The sequence below is a fragment of the Salvia hispanica genome, chromosome 3, assembly GCF_023119035.1.
Source record: "Salvia hispanica cultivar TCC Black 2014 chromosome 3, UniMelb_Shisp_WGS_1.0, whole genome shotgun sequence".
Taxonomy (NCBI): domain Eukaryota; kingdom Viridiplantae; phylum Streptophyta; class Magnoliopsida; order Lamiales; family Lamiaceae; genus Salvia; species Salvia hispanica.
In genome coordinates, this window is record NC_062967.1 from 29,357,614 (window position 1) to 29,374,753 (window position 17,140).

The following is a 17,140-nucleotide window of genomic DNA, read 5'->3' on the forward strand; positions in this document are numbered from 1 at the left end:
TTTTATTAATTGTATTTGTTGGAATTAAAAAATAAAAAATGAATTTGAATGAATAGTTAAGGGATGAGATGGTTAAGAGATGGGGGGATGTAGGTGTTGTCTCTTAGTTAAGAGATGGGGTGAAAAGTACAGTGAGACCCATGAATAGTGAAGAGATGAGACAGTTATGAGACGGATAAAAGACATGGATGCGGATGGCCTAATCTCAATCATCTCCACAAAAAATTGTCATACAATAAAAGAATCTATGTTGATATAGTTTCTATTACTTATATGAAAACAAGAATCCGATTAATTGCATCCACAATAAGAATAGGCCAGCCATAGGCCAACTACTCTCTTTCTCTGCCACGTCATCGGCACTAAAAATCCACCTGCCACATCATCATTTTACTCAAATAGGCTAGCCTTAGGCCAGCCATAGGCCAGCCGCAATAAAAATAATTCAAAAACAACTACATTTAGAGCATCCGCAATGGTGCTTAGGCCAGCCATAGGCGGCGAGCAATAGGCCAGCCATTCTCTCCCTCTGCCACGTCAGCAACACTAAAAAATCCACCTGCCACATCAGATTTAGGCCAGCCATAGGCCAGCCGCAATAAAAATAATTCAAAATATACTACATTTACGGAATTAAAATTACGATTAAATTACGGAATTAAATTTACGACACATATACGGGAAAATTCATTAATTGCATTTAAAAAAGTTACATGGATAAAAAAAAAATTACATAATAAAAAAAAATCCGGGCTTCCACACACGAGCCACCGCCCCACTCTACTCCTCACTAATTTATTAAAATAATACATAAAAGATGTTAGTATGCCTTGAATTTGTGTTAGTTTGTGTATAGAAATTTAGAGATAGAGAAAATCGCGTTTATATAGTTTTTCAAAAATAAAAAAAAAAGAATTAATTTTTTTTTAAAAATGAATTAAAAAAAAATTTAAAAAAAAGAATTAAAAAAAAAACAAAATTCGGCCCTGGCCGATCGCTGGCCGATCGGGCCGCCACAATGGCGGCTAGCCGATCGGCCAGCACGGCCAGCGACGAGCGATCGGCCAGCCCACGCCGATCCGCTCGCCGAAATCGTCCTCGCCGATTGCAATGGTTCGGCTAGCGCGGCGAATCGGCTAGCCGGTCGCTAGCCGACCATTGCGGATGCTCTTACGGAATTAAATTTATGAGACATATACGGAAAAATTCATTAATTGCATTAAAAAAAAAGTACATTCATTTAAAAAATAAATTACATAATAAAGAAAAAAAACTATCGCCGTGCAGTCTTCCGTGCCCACAACTCTTCAATTATATCCTTTTGGAGTTGAATATGAGCATCCACTTGGCGCATGTCGGCATATTCCTGGAGGCGGCCGACTTCATCGTGAGGTACCCCACGTCGTACGCTAGGGGTGGCCATTCCGTGGCTTGGACCGGCTTCATCGTCATTGGCCCAACTAGTCAGTTGTATGCCTTCGTCTTCGACGATCATGTTGTGCATGATAATGCATGCGTATATTATATCAGCAACGCATTTGACATCCCACAAACGCGTTGGACCCTTAATTGCCGCCCATCGAGACTGGAGCACACCAAATGCGCGCTTCACGTCCTTGCGCGCCGACTCCTGCCGTTCCGCAAAGTAGGCCTTCTTGTCATCCGCCGCGTGCCTGGTCGTCTTCACAAAGACAGGCCACCTAGGGTATATCTCATCCGCCAAGTAGTAGCCCATACCATGCCGGTTGCCGTTGGCCACAAATGAGACGGCTGGACCGATGCCCTGAAACTTCTCGTTGAAGAAGGACGACGAGTTGAGGTCGTTGTTCGACCCGACTACCCCAAAATATGCATGTCAGATCCACAACCGGTAATCAGCTACGGCCTCGAGGATCATCGTGGGATTCTTTCCCTTGTAGCCGATCGTGTAGGTCCCTTTCTAGGCAGTTGGACAGATTCTTCCACTCCTAATGCATACAATCTATACTTGCCTAACATCCCGGGGAACCCATGCTGCTCCCCGTGCATCTGCATCAGATCCTGACAATCTTGGGGGGTAGGGCTTCGAAGGTACTGCTCACCGAAAATTTGAATCACGCCCTGACAGAAAAACTTCAGACATTCCGCAGAGAAGTCGTCTCACCGATGTGGAGGTACTCATCCCACATGTCTGCCGCGCCTCCGTAGGCCAACTGCCTAATTGCCGTCGTGCACTTTTGGATAGGGGTGTGGCCGGGTCTGCCAGCCGCATCGTGCATGAAGCGGAAATAAAGATATCGACGCTCCAAAGCATCAACGATACGCATAAACAACTCCCTGCGCATTCTAAAACGCCGCCTGGACATGTTTGCTTTGAAACCGCGGGTCCGGAGCGAAGTAGTCGTCATATAGCCGCTGATGTGCAGCTACGTGATCCCGATCAATCACTGCTCGGCGGTGGACAACCGGTGGAGGGCGAGGTACCGCCTGCTGTTCGACCCTTCGCATATACCGCTCTAGCTCGAGGTTCATGTAGGCCTCCATAGCCTCGTTCATCTGCCGTTCGTACTCCTCAGTATCCCCACCACTACCACCACTACCACCAACACTGCTACCACCCGCGTTACTCATCGCTCGATGTTGCTCTTGTACAAAAATTTAGAGAGAGAGAAAACTCGTTAAAACAAGTGGTGCAAATGAAAATGAAACTAAAATCGCGTATATATAGGTTTTCAAAAAATTTTAAAAAAAAAAACGAAAATTGGCGCTGGCCGATCGGCACGCCACAATGGCAGCCAGCGCCCTCAAATCGGCTAGCCCACGCCGATTTTTTCGCCGATTCGCGGCTGACCGATTCCAATAGTTCGGCTAGCAACGCGAATCGGCTAGCCGCTATTGTGGATGCTCTTATAGCCATTGGATGTAAAAGATTAAGTGGGATATCTAGTGGTGCCACGTGGAAATTTATTTTATGTTAATTAATTTAAAAAGGAAATTTTTGTCATTTTATATATATGATATTTTCGTGATTCTCATGATGTCAACATGATACAGTAATAATGTCAACTCAATGCCTTGAATATGTAAACTAAATATGTTGACATTATATGTAGTTGTTGACACTGAGTGTAATGGTTGAAAATATTGAAAATTCAAATAAATTATCATAATTTATCATCAAAACATACGCAATTAGGATCTTGTTATTATCCTTATAAAATTACTATTAGTTTGATATATATTTTGTGCAAAAATAATTTAAATCGAGATAGTTATATTAATTTAAAACTTTGAGATATTTTTTAAAAGTTAATTATAACTAAAAAAATTTAGTTTCCATTAATACCCCTGATTGACATTATTTACTCACGAGTTAAAACCAGTAAAACCTCTTTGACATCGTTACAACAACTTGTTGACATCACGTGAAAATTGATCTTAGCCGTTTGTTTTCAGATTGGATAGACTAGATTTAATACTTCCTCCGTCTATCTGTAGTAGAGGCGTCTTTTGGGCACGAAATTTAAGAAAGGTTGTGTTAAGTGAATTAAGTAAATAAACAATAAAGTATGAAAGGAAAAAGATAGAGAAATGAAGAAAGAATAAAGTAAGAGAGAGTAAAGTAAGAGAAAAGAAAAGTTCTTGCTTTTTGTAAAAGAAACGACTCAGCTAAAATGGGACAACCCAAAAAGGAATACGACTCAGCTTCAGGGAGACGAAGAAAGTACTTAGTAGTTATCAATTTAAGGTGTAGTTAACTACCTAACAGGACCCTATAAAAACGACTCAATATCTCGTTAAAATAGATAAAAGAAAAATCATGAGCTGGATTTATAGTTATTAAGTAGTTATCTCATTTCATAAAAATGAATTTATTATAAAAACATTTAACAAATGAAATAATGTGTTAGGAATCAGATTTAAACTGGTGACCCAAGAATTTTCAGTCATGTGCTATACTAGTTGAGTTATTAGTAATTTAGTATCCGTTGAGACGAGCAATATCTTAATGCACATGATATGAATTAAGACAATTTAAAAATAAGGTAATCTCTTTTGCGTGCATGGTTAGCTTAGCCCGTTTGTAGAAAAGGACTCCTTAGGGTGGAGGAGTCAGGGAGGCGACAACGACGGTGAAGACGACAACGACGGTGAAATTTTGTTCTTGCACGCGCACATGTGAGTTTTCTTCTTTAAAAACATCTACTACTATAATTTATTTATACTTATTAAATTGATAGCCACATTTAATTTGATCATCATGTTTGCTATTCTAAAATTAGCTAAATTAATGAAAATAACTTAATCTTTTAAAGAACCTTATTAAGTTCAACAACTTAAAAAAATAAAAGGAGTAAAAATTATGTGAATAAGCCCAAATCAAATGAGGCCCAATTTGAAGAATTTGTCGGCATGATGGGCCCGAATTCTCGCGCCCAAAATAGTTTTTACAATATTTTAGAGAGAGAAAACAATAGGCATTTTTAGAGAGAGAAAGTTGCGGGGAACCAACGAGCACGAAGGGGGACGAGCCTGCAGCATCATTTCCAGATCAAAATCACACGCAGTTACACGCACTGACATATACATACACGTATTTGTATGCACACGCTCGTCTTCATTGCCATGCTGTAGCGGAAATGCCTCTAATGGAGTCAGGTGAATATGCAATCATTGATTTGAGTTGAGGTACCTTGTGCAATCAGAGGCAAAACCCTAGAGGAGCTGAGGGAGGATTTTCAAAGTCACGAGCAGCAATTTCTTCGTGGTCAATCACAATTGAGGTATCATCCTCGCGTTCCTAGCTCTGGAAACCCTAGAATTTAGAGCTCTGGCAGAGTTTGTCATGACATTGGGATTTTCCTTCAAGCTCGTAGCTGAATTAGGGGTTTCAAATTGGGGGGAATGGAAAGGGAGTCGATGTCTGCGTGTTTCATGACAAAATTGTCGTGCATTTCATGGAATTGCGGTGTGGATTTCGAGTTTGCTGCATTGTGAGGTTGCTATGATGGGCGCATGATTGGATGAGTTTTACATGGTTTTGCATAATGAATGATTTGAGTTCGACGTGTTGGTTCTGTGGTACTTGTCTGAATCTTTTAGTTGATAAGTTATGACAGTTTGAACTTGAGAGGAAGTGGAGGGAAATGCATGTTTCCTCATAATTCTAGGTGTCTTGGTTTCGTTGTGTCTCAGTCTACTTGGTTTGGCACTTGGAGACTAGTAATCTAATGGATCAAATAGGCGGGTTTGGCAATACGAACCACGAGTGGCAAAGGGATAGTTAATATGCGTTTGCTCGCAGTCAGCCTATTTATGTTGGCTGTTTCATATCTGTTATACGTTATACTAGTTTTTAGTCTTTGTTTACCAGCCTTTTTAGCCTTAGGGTGCTGGGAAACTTAGCTCGTTTGACTTAGAATGTATGGATTTGTTTTTGCATCTGGATATGAATTTTTAAATGCGGTGAATATGGAATATACCTGCGTACTTATTTTCAAGATTTTAGAATATCTTGCCTGTGTGGTATGGACATATAGTTAAACACGGTTGCTTGATTTGGAATTTTGGATGGATGCAAACTTTATCTTTATTGTGACTTCATCCTTGGCCAATCATGGAAAGATATAGTGTATCTAATTTCGCGTGTGTTTTACACTTGAATGAATATGATTGATAAAAAAAGTGATACACTGACGGCACACTTGCAGTTTGAACTAAATAAATAATTCAATAATAAATAGTTTTACTACCGAAACAAAGGTTCTTAGGCATCAAGTGATATTATGTTACGTTGTTATTTAACTTAAATCTGACCTATTGATACATTGAACTATTGAACTTGGGGACTATCATATCCACCACGACACCACAATGCACGGGACAAAGCAAAATGAACCTCTCTTTACTATGACTACATCCTATGTATTTCAAAAACATACTCTAGTATTTTATCATCTATGCAGCACCTTTGATCGATAATAAGCTGCATTTTTGTTCTTTAGGAGTTTGCATTTGGTCTTGAGTTCATGGAGGCAGTAAATTGTAGCATTTGAACCGGGGGATGCATGGGTGCGATTCACTGTCTGTGCTCTTAGTAAATGCCGAAGTTGAGTCTATGGGAGGAGTTGTCGAAGGTGGAGTTGGTATTGCTCACAAAACTTCTCTCAGACGAGCAGCTATCGAAAGGATCCAAGGAGAGCTCAGGTAATACAACCGTGATGCATCGCTTTCACACTATGTAGCTGCACAAAACTCTCAAGGACTCATCATATATTTCATTGCTGTGAACATTTTTCTTGTGACCACAGGCAAGAGTATAATGTTCGGGATAAAACGAAAAGAGAATTAGAGTTTCTTGAAAAAGTATGGAGCTGTATCTCAAATCTCTTTTTCTCAATGCACATCAAGCATTTTGCAGTATTTGATCCCTTTTTTGTTGGCAGGGTGGAAATCCCTTGGATTTACTTAAGCCCGGAGATGCTGCTTCAGTTAGTGTTCAGTCAACTTCGTTGACCAATCAACATCAGGATCACTTTGTTACCAGGTATGTAAGATGAATCATATATGACTTAATTGTATCTATTATGCAGATTTTGTGAATAATATATGCTTATTTGTTTGTTTGGAGCTACAGTGAAGCAAAAGGCAGTTTTGCAGTCACTGCATCACCCCATGGAGACTCAGTGGAGAGTAGTGGTAGACTTGGGGTGGATGCTTGTGAACCCAATAGTGCTGATAATCTTATGCTCTTTTATGGTGAACATGAGTGTTCTGAGGGTGATAAGATTTCATTACATCCTAGAAGAAATAAAATTGTGCTACCAGAAAAGTTATCTCAGATGGATGGGAGTCATAGGACTCGGGAACATGGTGATTCAGTTGCTTTTTGTGTACCTAGAAAAGCCTATAAGAGAAGGAATAGGTCCCGTCCAAATCGTGATGGGATTAGATTGAGTTCAGTTGATGTAAATACAACTCATGGCAGTGATGGCTCTTCCCTACCTTCTCGCCATGACAAGGAGCTTAAAGGACAAATATCGGATGCTGAAAATCAGATTATATCAATAAATAGTGATTCAAAGCCTATGTGTGCTAAAGATGGTGTGAAGTATGGAATGGTGGACACGCAACAGGATATAGAGTTAGGTGATAGAAAGGCTGTAGAGTCATCTAAAAACCTGCTCGAACCTGTTCTTGTGGAGGCTGCATCAGATGCTATTGCCTGTAAGGTTACTCTGGATGATCAATGTAATCAACAATCACACTGGAATGCTTTAGGGACTCCCACTCAAATGATTTTTGATGGATCTGAGGCCATACAGACAATGGAAGAGATGAGTTCTGCAGTTAATGATTGCCAGAAAGTTGAGCCTGCCAATAAAACTGAGAATGAATCCACTTTCTGTCAAATAAATGGTAACAGCAATGAAAAGGATGGGACAAAATTTGATGCTCATAACACGACTGACTTGTGTGGCATGAAGGTTTTGGATTCTTCGTTATCTTGTGCACAAACCAACAAAAGTTTTGATGGAAACAATGTTGGTGGTGTATGTAAAAAAGTTACAAATGCCGATGTAAATGTGCCAATCAAAGATCAGACTATACCCTCAGAGGGAATGGCATTGGTAGAAAGTCATGAGCTTGCAATTGAAAAGAGACAGACATGGGGTGTTGGTGGTTGTGCTCTTGACGACCTGGAAAACTCCTCAGCATGTCTAATGCAGCAAGAGAGTGGCTTCAAACAGAAACATGAAGAATTGAATGACAATGGATCTGCTATGAAGAATGAGATGAAAAATCAAATTGTTAATGACGCGATGGAGCCTTCTTCTGAACCAAGGGGGTCAGAATCAGGAATAAAAACTGATCCTGTTTTGGATGGCAATCTTGGATTACGTGATGAAATTTCATGTGCTGTTAAGAATCAACATTCTTTTTATACTTCAACTTCTGATTTCCCTAATGATGGATCTTTGACTAAGAATTCTACTATTTCCCTTGAGGCTCAAACTTCTTCCTGTTCAAACTCAAAACCACAGCTAGAAATTGATGAAGATTCAATCTTGAAAGAAGCACAAATTATCGAGGTTAGATTGTTGTGTTTACATTTCATTTGTCTATTTGAGTTGTGCTTCAGCATGTTTCCATGACTTTATGTACTCCAAATATCTGATACAATGAAATGAATAGGCAAAACGAAAGAGGATTGCACAATTATCTGCTGTGACATCTGTGAGAAAAATGCATCCAAAATCTCATTGGGATTATGTGCTCGAAGAGATGGCATGGTTGGCAAATGATTTTACTCAGGTCTGATCTTAAAAGTTCTTCCCACACCATTGTTTTTTGCTCAAATTTTTTTAGCTGTCTATAGTATTTTTATATAAAATTTATTGGGAATAAGCTTTAACGATATTCTATGCTGGAGATAATATATGTCACCACGCTTACATAGAGAGTTTCCTGGTTGTTTAGGAGCATTTTTGGAAAATAGCTGCTGCGGCTCAAATAAGTTCTAGAGCTGCTTTTGCTTCTAGGTTGAGAAAACACGAGAGCAATTCTCGTATGGAGGCAAAAAAAGTTGCTCATACCTTGTCAAAATATATCATGGAGTTCTGGCATTCGGTTGAGGTATGTATAAATTCTTTAAGTTGATGTGGAGACAACTGTTTGATTCCATTAAGAGGTGTTTCTTTGTTTGTTGGTCAAACCTTTTTATTTCTTTTATTTGTGAAATCTCAAGCTGATAACTTGTACTCCCTCCATCCCAAGGTACGTCGAGCCATTTTTTTTTGCACGTATTTTAGAAAAATATTAAACAGTTAAAGTGGAGAGAAAGTAAAGTAAGAGAGAGAATGAAGTAGAGATGAGTAACTAATATAGTTGGTAGGCAAAAAAGAAGTGACTCAACTACCTTGGGACGGAGGGAGTAACTAATATGGTTGGTAGGCACATGCACAGTACTCCGAAATGATATAATCTGAATCATCTGATTGAAATGTATGAATCGGCAAATCTAATAATGTGCCTGAGTTCTAGGTCTAATTCATCCTCTGGAAGTTTAGAGTAAGGTGAACTTTTAAGCTAAAGCTAGGAGTTATACCCAGTAAGGTGCCATAATTTTTATTTGATTTTGTCAATAGAAGGCTTTTGTTCTTGCTAAAATTCCAAGGAATGTATATGATTTGTCATGTTGTGTATGTCTTTACTCGGTAGTTGGTCAATCAATTGATGTGTAAAAGGACTTTCTAGGGATGCCTTTTTTGAAACCATACTTCTATATGGTAACAATAATGTATGATTCCCAGCTCAGCTCTTTGTTCAGGTGAGAATGTGAGATAACATGTTAATGCTGACTTGCTATTAATGGCAAGTAATCTTTTTTATCTGCTAGCTGGGGTGATTTTAAAAAAGTTGTTAAAGTTATTGATGGTTAATATTTGATGGATAGAAAGATGGATAGACAAATTATGTTTTTGATTATGATTGTATTTGGTTTGATAGGCAAAGACCGTATTACCTGAGCAGGAAAGTAAAAGGGATGACACCCATTCTGTTAAGGCTTATGCAGTGAGATTTTTGAAACATCACAATTTCAATGTTATTGATAAGCAAGCTGAGGTATCGGTGACTCCAGATAGAGTATCTGACACGGAGATCCTTGACCTCTCATGGGAGGATAATTTAACAGAAGTATGGAATCGTAACAGAGTATATTGATGCACTCTTGCCCATATCTTTTCCCTACTGCTTTTCTCAACCCTTCATTTTAAGTTGACTTATATATTTATTCTGACTTTCAGGAGAATCTCTTCTATGCAGTCCCCGCTGGGGCCATGGAAACCTATAAGCACTCAATAGTATCACAGGTTGCACGGTGTGATGTAAATGCTTTCTCTGACTCAGTTTTTGCAGTGGGAATCATCTATGGTTCACTGCATCATGCTTTGCAATATCTTTTTTTTAAGAAAGCATAATTATAAATGACTAATTTAACATATACTTGTAAGAAGTAAAGTTGATGATAATGGGTGGTTTTAGATGAGCCAATGCTACTGACATGCTGGCTTTCGAGAATGCATGCTTTGGCTTTGGAATGCCAAATATATTGACATAATGAAAGATGTACCCAGCCCCTATTCCTTACAAGAATGTTTTTTCCTGGGGATTATTATCTTCATGAATATATGTTTATGCACAGTGGAACTTTTTCCTGGATTGAAGGGTTTGGTCATGGTCCATAATACATAATTATTCATAATAGGATGCCCATATTGACCTATTATTCATGAAAGTCATCTCTCTTTGGACAAACTCAGGTTTATTTTATTTGCAAACCTAATATTACAATGTGATTGCTTTTGTATCGTTTCTTAATCTTTAGGTATGTGACCTTTTATCTAGTCTCTAAAACTGATCATATGCTTGCTTGCCCAGAACATAGGAAATAGTGCTCAAGAGGAAGTGGAAGAAACTTCTGCATATGATGCCACTGCAGGTAAATCTGATATGTTTTGCTTGATTCTCCTTTGTCATTTTTTATTATTAAATTATTTGTTTTGCATATTCAATTGAACTGCAGACTTTGAATCTCAAGATATTACATATGATGAGGATGAGGGGGACATAAGCCCATATAACATGCCAATGGCCTTTGACAATAGCAAGTCCTCTAGATTTGGCCAAAAGAAGCGTAAACACTTGATACGTGGTTATGGGGTGAGATCATACGAAGTAAGTTCCGACAAATTGCCAATGCGATATGCTGAAAATAAAGTTGTCAGTCAACCAGCCACTTTGATGGTGAAGCGACCAGGTGGCAGTCTTAATGTGTCAATTCCAACAAAACGTGTCCGGACTGCTTCCAGGAGAGTTATCAGCCCATTTAGTGCAGGAACCTCTGGATGCCTTCAGCTACCTAATAAAACAGATGCTTCGAGTGATGATACCAATTCATTTCAGGATGAGCAGTCGACTCTGCATGGCGGATCATTTCTTCCAAATAGCTTGGAAGTTGAGTCAGGCAGGGACTTCAATAAGCAATTGCCATTTCACTCAGCAGAAATCGTGACAAAACATAAGAAGAGGAAGAGACCCAAGCATCTGGTAACCAATATTATACGATTTTTAAAATGTTTGCACCAATTGTACCAAATCACCCATGTCTTATTTCCCTTTGGTATTATGGCGCAGAATGCTTCTTACGAACCAAGATGGCAGGTTGATACTACCTTCCAAATAGAGCAGGTGAATTTGTAATCTTATTTTCTTTTTTGTTTTATTATTGATTATTGTACATGATGTCCTAAATTGATAAGAGATGCACTCTAGATGCACTCTAGATGCATATAAGCTTTCTGACGGTTACTTTCGGTCTTCACTTATTCTTTTAATCCTGCTCAGTACTATAGTTTTAATATTCAACTTACATCAGTTTAGGAAGAAGTTTTTTGTTAATTGGCCTTCTTTTTATTTAAATGCTTGCTGGTTATCTTTTCATATAAAACACACTGGAGTTTGGTTTATTACTCCCTCTGTCCGCCATTAGGAGTCCTGGTCACTTTTGTGCACTCGTTTTATAAAAATGATAATAAACGAGTGCGCAAAAGTGACCGGGACTCCTAATGGCGGATGGAGGTAGTATTTTGCTGTCTTAATTCTTAAGTTATTTGATTTGTTATTTCACTCAAAATGAAATGTTCATTTGACTTGATCAAGTAATAAAATAACCATTCTATTTTGGAGTTTCAGTTTAGGGAATGGTGGCACACGTATTCCTTGTAATTGTGTTAATGTATCCAATTGATGTTTGGTGCTTCTACTCTCTTTGCAGTTTCAGAGGGATAACAATAACATAAAGAAAAGTCATCAACCTGAGCCTGATGGCAACAGTGGTAAAATTTGTTCTCTTTAAGTCAGTAACGATTTCAGTATTGATTTTGTTCGAGTATACTGATACACTTATGTAATTATATGATCATCTCTAAAGGTTTATTTGGCCAACCCGTGATAAAGAAGCCAAAGGTTATGCGTTTATCACAAGATAACTCTTTTGAGAATATTGCTCCTGGTTCTGCTCCTTCTCCAGCAGCCTCCCAAATGAGTAACATGTCTAATCCAAATAAATTTGTTAAAATGCTTAGTGGTCGGGATCGGGGTAGAAAGCCAAAGATCATGAAGGTACATTTGCCATTCTGATCCCTCCTCTTTTCAGTTTTCTGTTGTTAATGTTGGATTAACTCTAAAGTTAAGCATCTTCATTGTTCCTCAGATGCCTACTGGGCAGTTAGGTTCAGGAAGTCCATGGACACTCTTCGAGGACCAGGTTGATTTTTATACACTTACATGCATATGTAATACTCCCTCTGTCCCACCATAAGCAATGCACTTCTTTTTTACACTCGTTTTGGAAAAATGCTATAAAATTCTCCCTCCGTCCCATAAAAATATGTGCACTTTCCATTTTCGTCCGTCCCAAAAAAATATGTGCATTCCATTTTTGGAAAGTTATATCAATTTAATAATGTAGGTCCCACTATCCACTGACACTACTTTAACTACCATTCTCCTCCCCTCTCTTACTTTACCATACTATTCTCCCCCTCTCTTACTTTACCAATTTTGTCTTAATTCCCGTGCCATACCCATTGCACATATTTTTATGGGACGGAGGGAGTAGTTAAAGTGGAGTGAATGTAAAGTAAGAGAGAATACACGCTAAGTACTCACCATGTTTTTAAGACTTAATATGGCTATTCTTTTAGTACTTGTTAAGTCTTTATCTTAAAGACTGAAGATATGGTTGTTCTTTCCAGGCACTTGTTGTCCTGGCACATGACTTGGGCCCGAACTGGGAGCTTGTTAGCGATGCTATCAACAGTACTCTGCAGTTCAAGGTAAGTTTTGAATGCCTCAATTTTGGTCATAATTGTGATTTTATTTCATTTACTTGATTTCTGTTAAGAATGATAATCAGGACCCCAAACAACTCCAGCAACCTCATGGATCTCATGCATTTGCACTGTCCCAAATCTTCCCGAACAACCTGAATGGAGGCCCCGTTCTAACGTAAGTTTTTTATTTGTTTTGATCATGTGCACTTTGAAGGTAATTTTTTATTGTTAAATTTCTTGTACTAGTTTTTTCTCTCTCTATTAAACTGCTGAACCATTTTCTTATTTTAATACTATAATTTTCTATTCTCTAAATTCAATGACTCGTGAACCTTTGAAGCCCTCTGGATATCTGTGATGCCACTATTTCTGGCCCGGACATACTTCCCATTGATTATCAAGGGTCACATCCTGGTGGATTAGCCGTTGCAAATCAGGGTTCTGCGACTTCGATGCATCCTGCATCTGGTGCCGTTTCTGCACTGCAAGGATCGCCGAATATGATGCCTGGCAACAACTTTTCATCTTCACCAGGCTCTATGAGGTAATGTGTTGAGGGCTTAAATGTTTTTTGCTTTTTCCTGTTAGTTCTGATTGTGTAATCCGTTATTTTCTGTCATGTCGGGATGGTAGATATGTTGTTCCTAGACCTGCTTCAGCTGACGAACAGCATAGAGTGCCGCAGTATAACCATATGATGACTAATAGGAATGTGCCACAGCCTAATCTCACTCCTTCTGGAGCTCTTCCAGCTGCTGATCGTGGTTCCCGTTTACTTCCTGGTGTAAGTGGCATCGGTATTAGCTGCGGTGTTACTAGAAGCATGCCAATGACAAGGCCTGGGTTCCAAGGCATTGCTTCATCTATGGTTAGCTCTGGGAGTATGCACTCTGGAGTGGGTTCTGGTCAAGGAAATTCCATGTTAAGACCTCGTGAACCTATGCACACGATGCGGGTATGCAGTTATATTCCTTTCTAATCTTCTGGGAACATATTTCTGCAATAATTTTGCAAATAAAATACCATCATTGATTAACCTAGTCAAGCTAGCAGACTCCTATCTCATTCTAGCACATACTCACTTATAAAACGGGTATTCTCTCGCTACATGAGTTTCTCGTGTTGCTCGCCTACAGGTAGAAATATATACATTGCCAGGTTAGGGGAGGCACTTAGGAATTAGGATCCTTTTTTCCAATGTGGTAAAGTACGGTAAACTATTCTGCATTTGAAATAAGAGCTGAGACAACCTTAGTTGGTAAGCTGCTTATTTTGGGGATTCAGTAAAACCTAGAGGGGTTAGTTTTTGTGGGAGTGTGCAACTCTCAAACGAAATATGAGGAGTAGAAGAACATATTGTATTGTGATTCATAGGCAGGGTTGCTGAAGGGGATGGGTGTCAACAAATTAACGATTTCGCTGTGGTGGTCCAGAGATGGCTGTGTTTAAGCTTTATAAATTTTTCTAACTAAGCTTTACTAACAGTGAATGACTCATTTTCATCAAAGTACGTCAAATTTTGATGATTATTATGAAGCTTAAATGCTGGCTAGGGGTTCATGATGCCGATATTCATTTCAGCTAGCTATTTGCTTCTTGGCCCGTCAATAGGAAATACTATTTTCCTTTTTTTGGTTTTAATACGCGAAATTTGTGTGAGTAAAGTATCTTCTTGAATCTCGATTCACAATTGCACACTCCAGATTGAAATTGAATTTCCATGGTGTCATGTCTGATCTTGAATGACAATCATTTTTTTGTCTTCTTGAGTGGAGCTCTACTTCTTTGTGATTCCTATATTTCAAAGTTGCATATGTCTGTACTTCCAATAACAGATAGTTATGTGCTCTTGTAGCCTGGCCTGAGTCAGGATTCGCAGAGGCAAATGACGGTGCCTGAGCTTCACATGCAGGCCTCACCAGGACACAGCCAAGTGCCTCACTTTGGTGGATTGAGTTCGGCCTTACCAAATCAGACTGTGTCTCCACCAGTATCCTCGTACCCGCTCCATCATCAGCCGTCCCATCCAGTATCACCTCAGCCTCAAGTCCTTAGTCCTCGTCACCCACATTTCCAGGGACCGACTAATCATGCCCCAAATCCCCAACAGCAAGCCTATGCAATTCACTTGGCTAAAGAGAGAAAACATCGTCTTCTGCAACAGCAGCAGCAGCAGCAGCACCCAGTACAGCCACAGTTTGCTGCATCTAGTTCTTTGATGCCACATGTTCAGTCACAGTCTCAACTCCCAATATCACCTACAGTACAGAATAGTTCACAAGTTCAACCCCAATCAGCTACACCGCCGGTATCACTTTCTCCGTTGACATCAGTTTCTTCAATGCCCCAGCATCAGCAGAAGCATCAAGTACCAGGTCAAGGAGGTGCACGGAATGCACAAGCTGGTGGGAGCGGGCTAGCTAATCAGACTGGCAAGCAACGACAAAGACAGCAACAACAGCTTTCGCAATCTAGCAGGCAACATCCTCAGCAGCGGCAGCATTCACAAGCTCAACAGCCTGCTAAGGTTGCAAAAGGAGTGGGGAGGGGTGGCGTGATGATGCATCAGACCATTCCAGTTGATCCTTTGTTAGGAAATGGGGTTTCAACAAGTCCCGGGAATCAAAGTTCTGATAAAGGAGATACATCCACTCATTTAATGTCAAGTCAGGGCCCATTTTCCAATTCTCCGCTAAATACTGTGCAGCCAACAGGGCAATATGTGTCTCCAAGGCCACCTAATCAGTCCCTTACACACCAGAAGAATCATCCATCCGCCATGTCTAATTCAAACCACCAACAGACATTATCCCACCAGAAATTAGTGAATCAAAACAAATTGGCTCTTCAAAGACTGCAGCCAAATCGCCAGATAGATTCTGATCCAGCAAAACCACAAGCCGTAGATTCTGACGCCGACCAGCATCCAACAAGCAGCTCTAGTGAGATGGTTTCCATAACAACATTACCTCGGACCACTAGTAATCCAACTTATACGGCAAAGGCTGTCTCTTCAGCCAATACTCACCAATGGCATTCTTCAGAACAATCATTGGATGGACATGCAACCAATATGAGTCGCACAGTGTCAATGCCAGCTAATGCTGGTGAGTCTGCTACGCAGGTGGGACAAGAGCTTGGCCAGAGGCCATTGGCCAGCTTGCCTTCTAGTAAACATGATGTTAGTGCACACTTCCAGCAGCATCAGCAGTCGTCACAACTTCCACATCCTCATTCACCAGCGTCCCAGCAGCCTCTATATCCTCAGCAGGGGCAGCTGCTTCATGCAAGCGAAGGCAATATATATGGTCGGCCCAGTGACCATAGTGTGGAATGAAGACAAGCCAACAGATTGTGCAGTGATTATACTGCTACTCATGTCTGGTCAGCACGCTCTTACACACCATTGTACAGGTCAGTCATAGCTTATTATGCTTTGGAATCTACCAATTTACCGATATTAGTGGAATACAAGTCACTTGTTAAGTAGGTTCTTTTCAATGCTTTAATAATCCATAATCTGAGAATTGCCTGCTAAATATGAGATCTCCCATGTGTTTCCTGGCCTATAAAAGTGGGAAATTTTTATTAAATGTTACTTAGTTGGGGACTAGTCTCTATTCTACTCGCTTCCTCTTCGTTGCTGTATTATTCTGAATTACTTTATCTTTAGTTGGCACATTTATACTTATGCTAATTTGGGCCTCCAATTTCTACAGTGAAGCTCGCCTTGTGGCACGAAGAAAATCTGACACGTTAATGAAATCTAAGAGCTCTACAAACACAGACCCCGGGCTGATCAAATTTTTTGGCAACATGTATATTAGAAGTGCCTCTAGGGCTTCGGGAAGATAGAGACAGATATTAGAGGTAGGTGTACAGAGTCTTGTCTCTTGTTTCGCTTCCTTTGTTCTTATGCCCCTTTATGTTATTGTGGTGATGTCGGGTAGCGGGGCGTTTGTTTTAAGCTGCATAGATCCGTGATGCATTGTTGCCTGTAGGGTATCGTTATTATGGCCGAAGGAAGGCTATGGGAGTATTTTGTGAATATGAATTAGTGTTGTTGTGCATAAATCACACTAGTGTGTAGGCAAACATTCCTTGAAATAGTGGTTCCATGCATCCGTTGTATATTGTTGTTGTATTTTGTTCAAGATTTGAACAATGAGGAAATCAAAAGATGTGCCCATGCTATTTTCTTACTCATTTGTTGATTGCAATTTGCACATTGCCTCTCTCTCTCACACAGCACAGGTTCTTAT

The 17,140-nt window shown here is 39.7% G+C and overlaps 1 protein-coding gene across 1 annotated transcript; it reads left to right on the forward strand.

The window, feature by feature from the left end:
• The first annotated feature begins 4,465 nt into the window (after positions 1–4,465).
• Positions 4,466–17,084, forward strand: LOC125209797 (chromatin modification-related protein EAF1 B-like). Its single transcript, XM_048109379.1, has 21 exons — positions 4,466–4,763; positions 5,985–6,186; positions 6,291–6,345; positions 6,426–6,526; positions 6,617–8,072; positions 8,176–8,295; positions 8,461–8,616; positions 9,490–9,678; positions 9,789–9,869; positions 10,423–10,483; positions 10,568–11,091; positions 11,179–11,232; positions 11,819–11,879; positions 11,975–12,165; positions 12,257–12,310; positions 12,801–12,881; positions 12,923–13,053; positions 13,219–13,422; positions 13,512–13,833; positions 14,734–16,292; positions 16,598–17,084. Exons 2-20 carry the CDS (start codon positions 6,044–6,046, stop codon positions 16,213–16,215), a joined length of 5,466 nt encoding a protein of 1,821 aa, XP_047965336.1. The 5' UTR covers positions 4,466–4,763; positions 5,985–6,043; the 3' UTR covers positions 16,216–16,292; positions 16,598–17,084.
• The last annotated feature ends 56 nt before the right edge of the window (positions 17,085–17,140 follow it).

Coding starts and splice junctions, on each gene's coding strand:
- LOC125209797 (XM_048109379.1), top strand. CDS start 6,044: ATGCATGGGTGCGATTCACTGTCTGTGCTCTTAGTAAATGCCGAAGTT. Junction 11,880..11,974: donor TGAGCCTGATGGCAACAGTG/GTAAAATTTGTT, acceptor TCATCTCTAAAG/GTTTATTTGGCCAACCCGTG. Junction 13,423..13,511: donor TCTTCACCAGGCTCTATGAG/GTAATGTGTTGA, acceptor TCGGGATGGTAG/ATATGTTGTTCCTAGACCTG.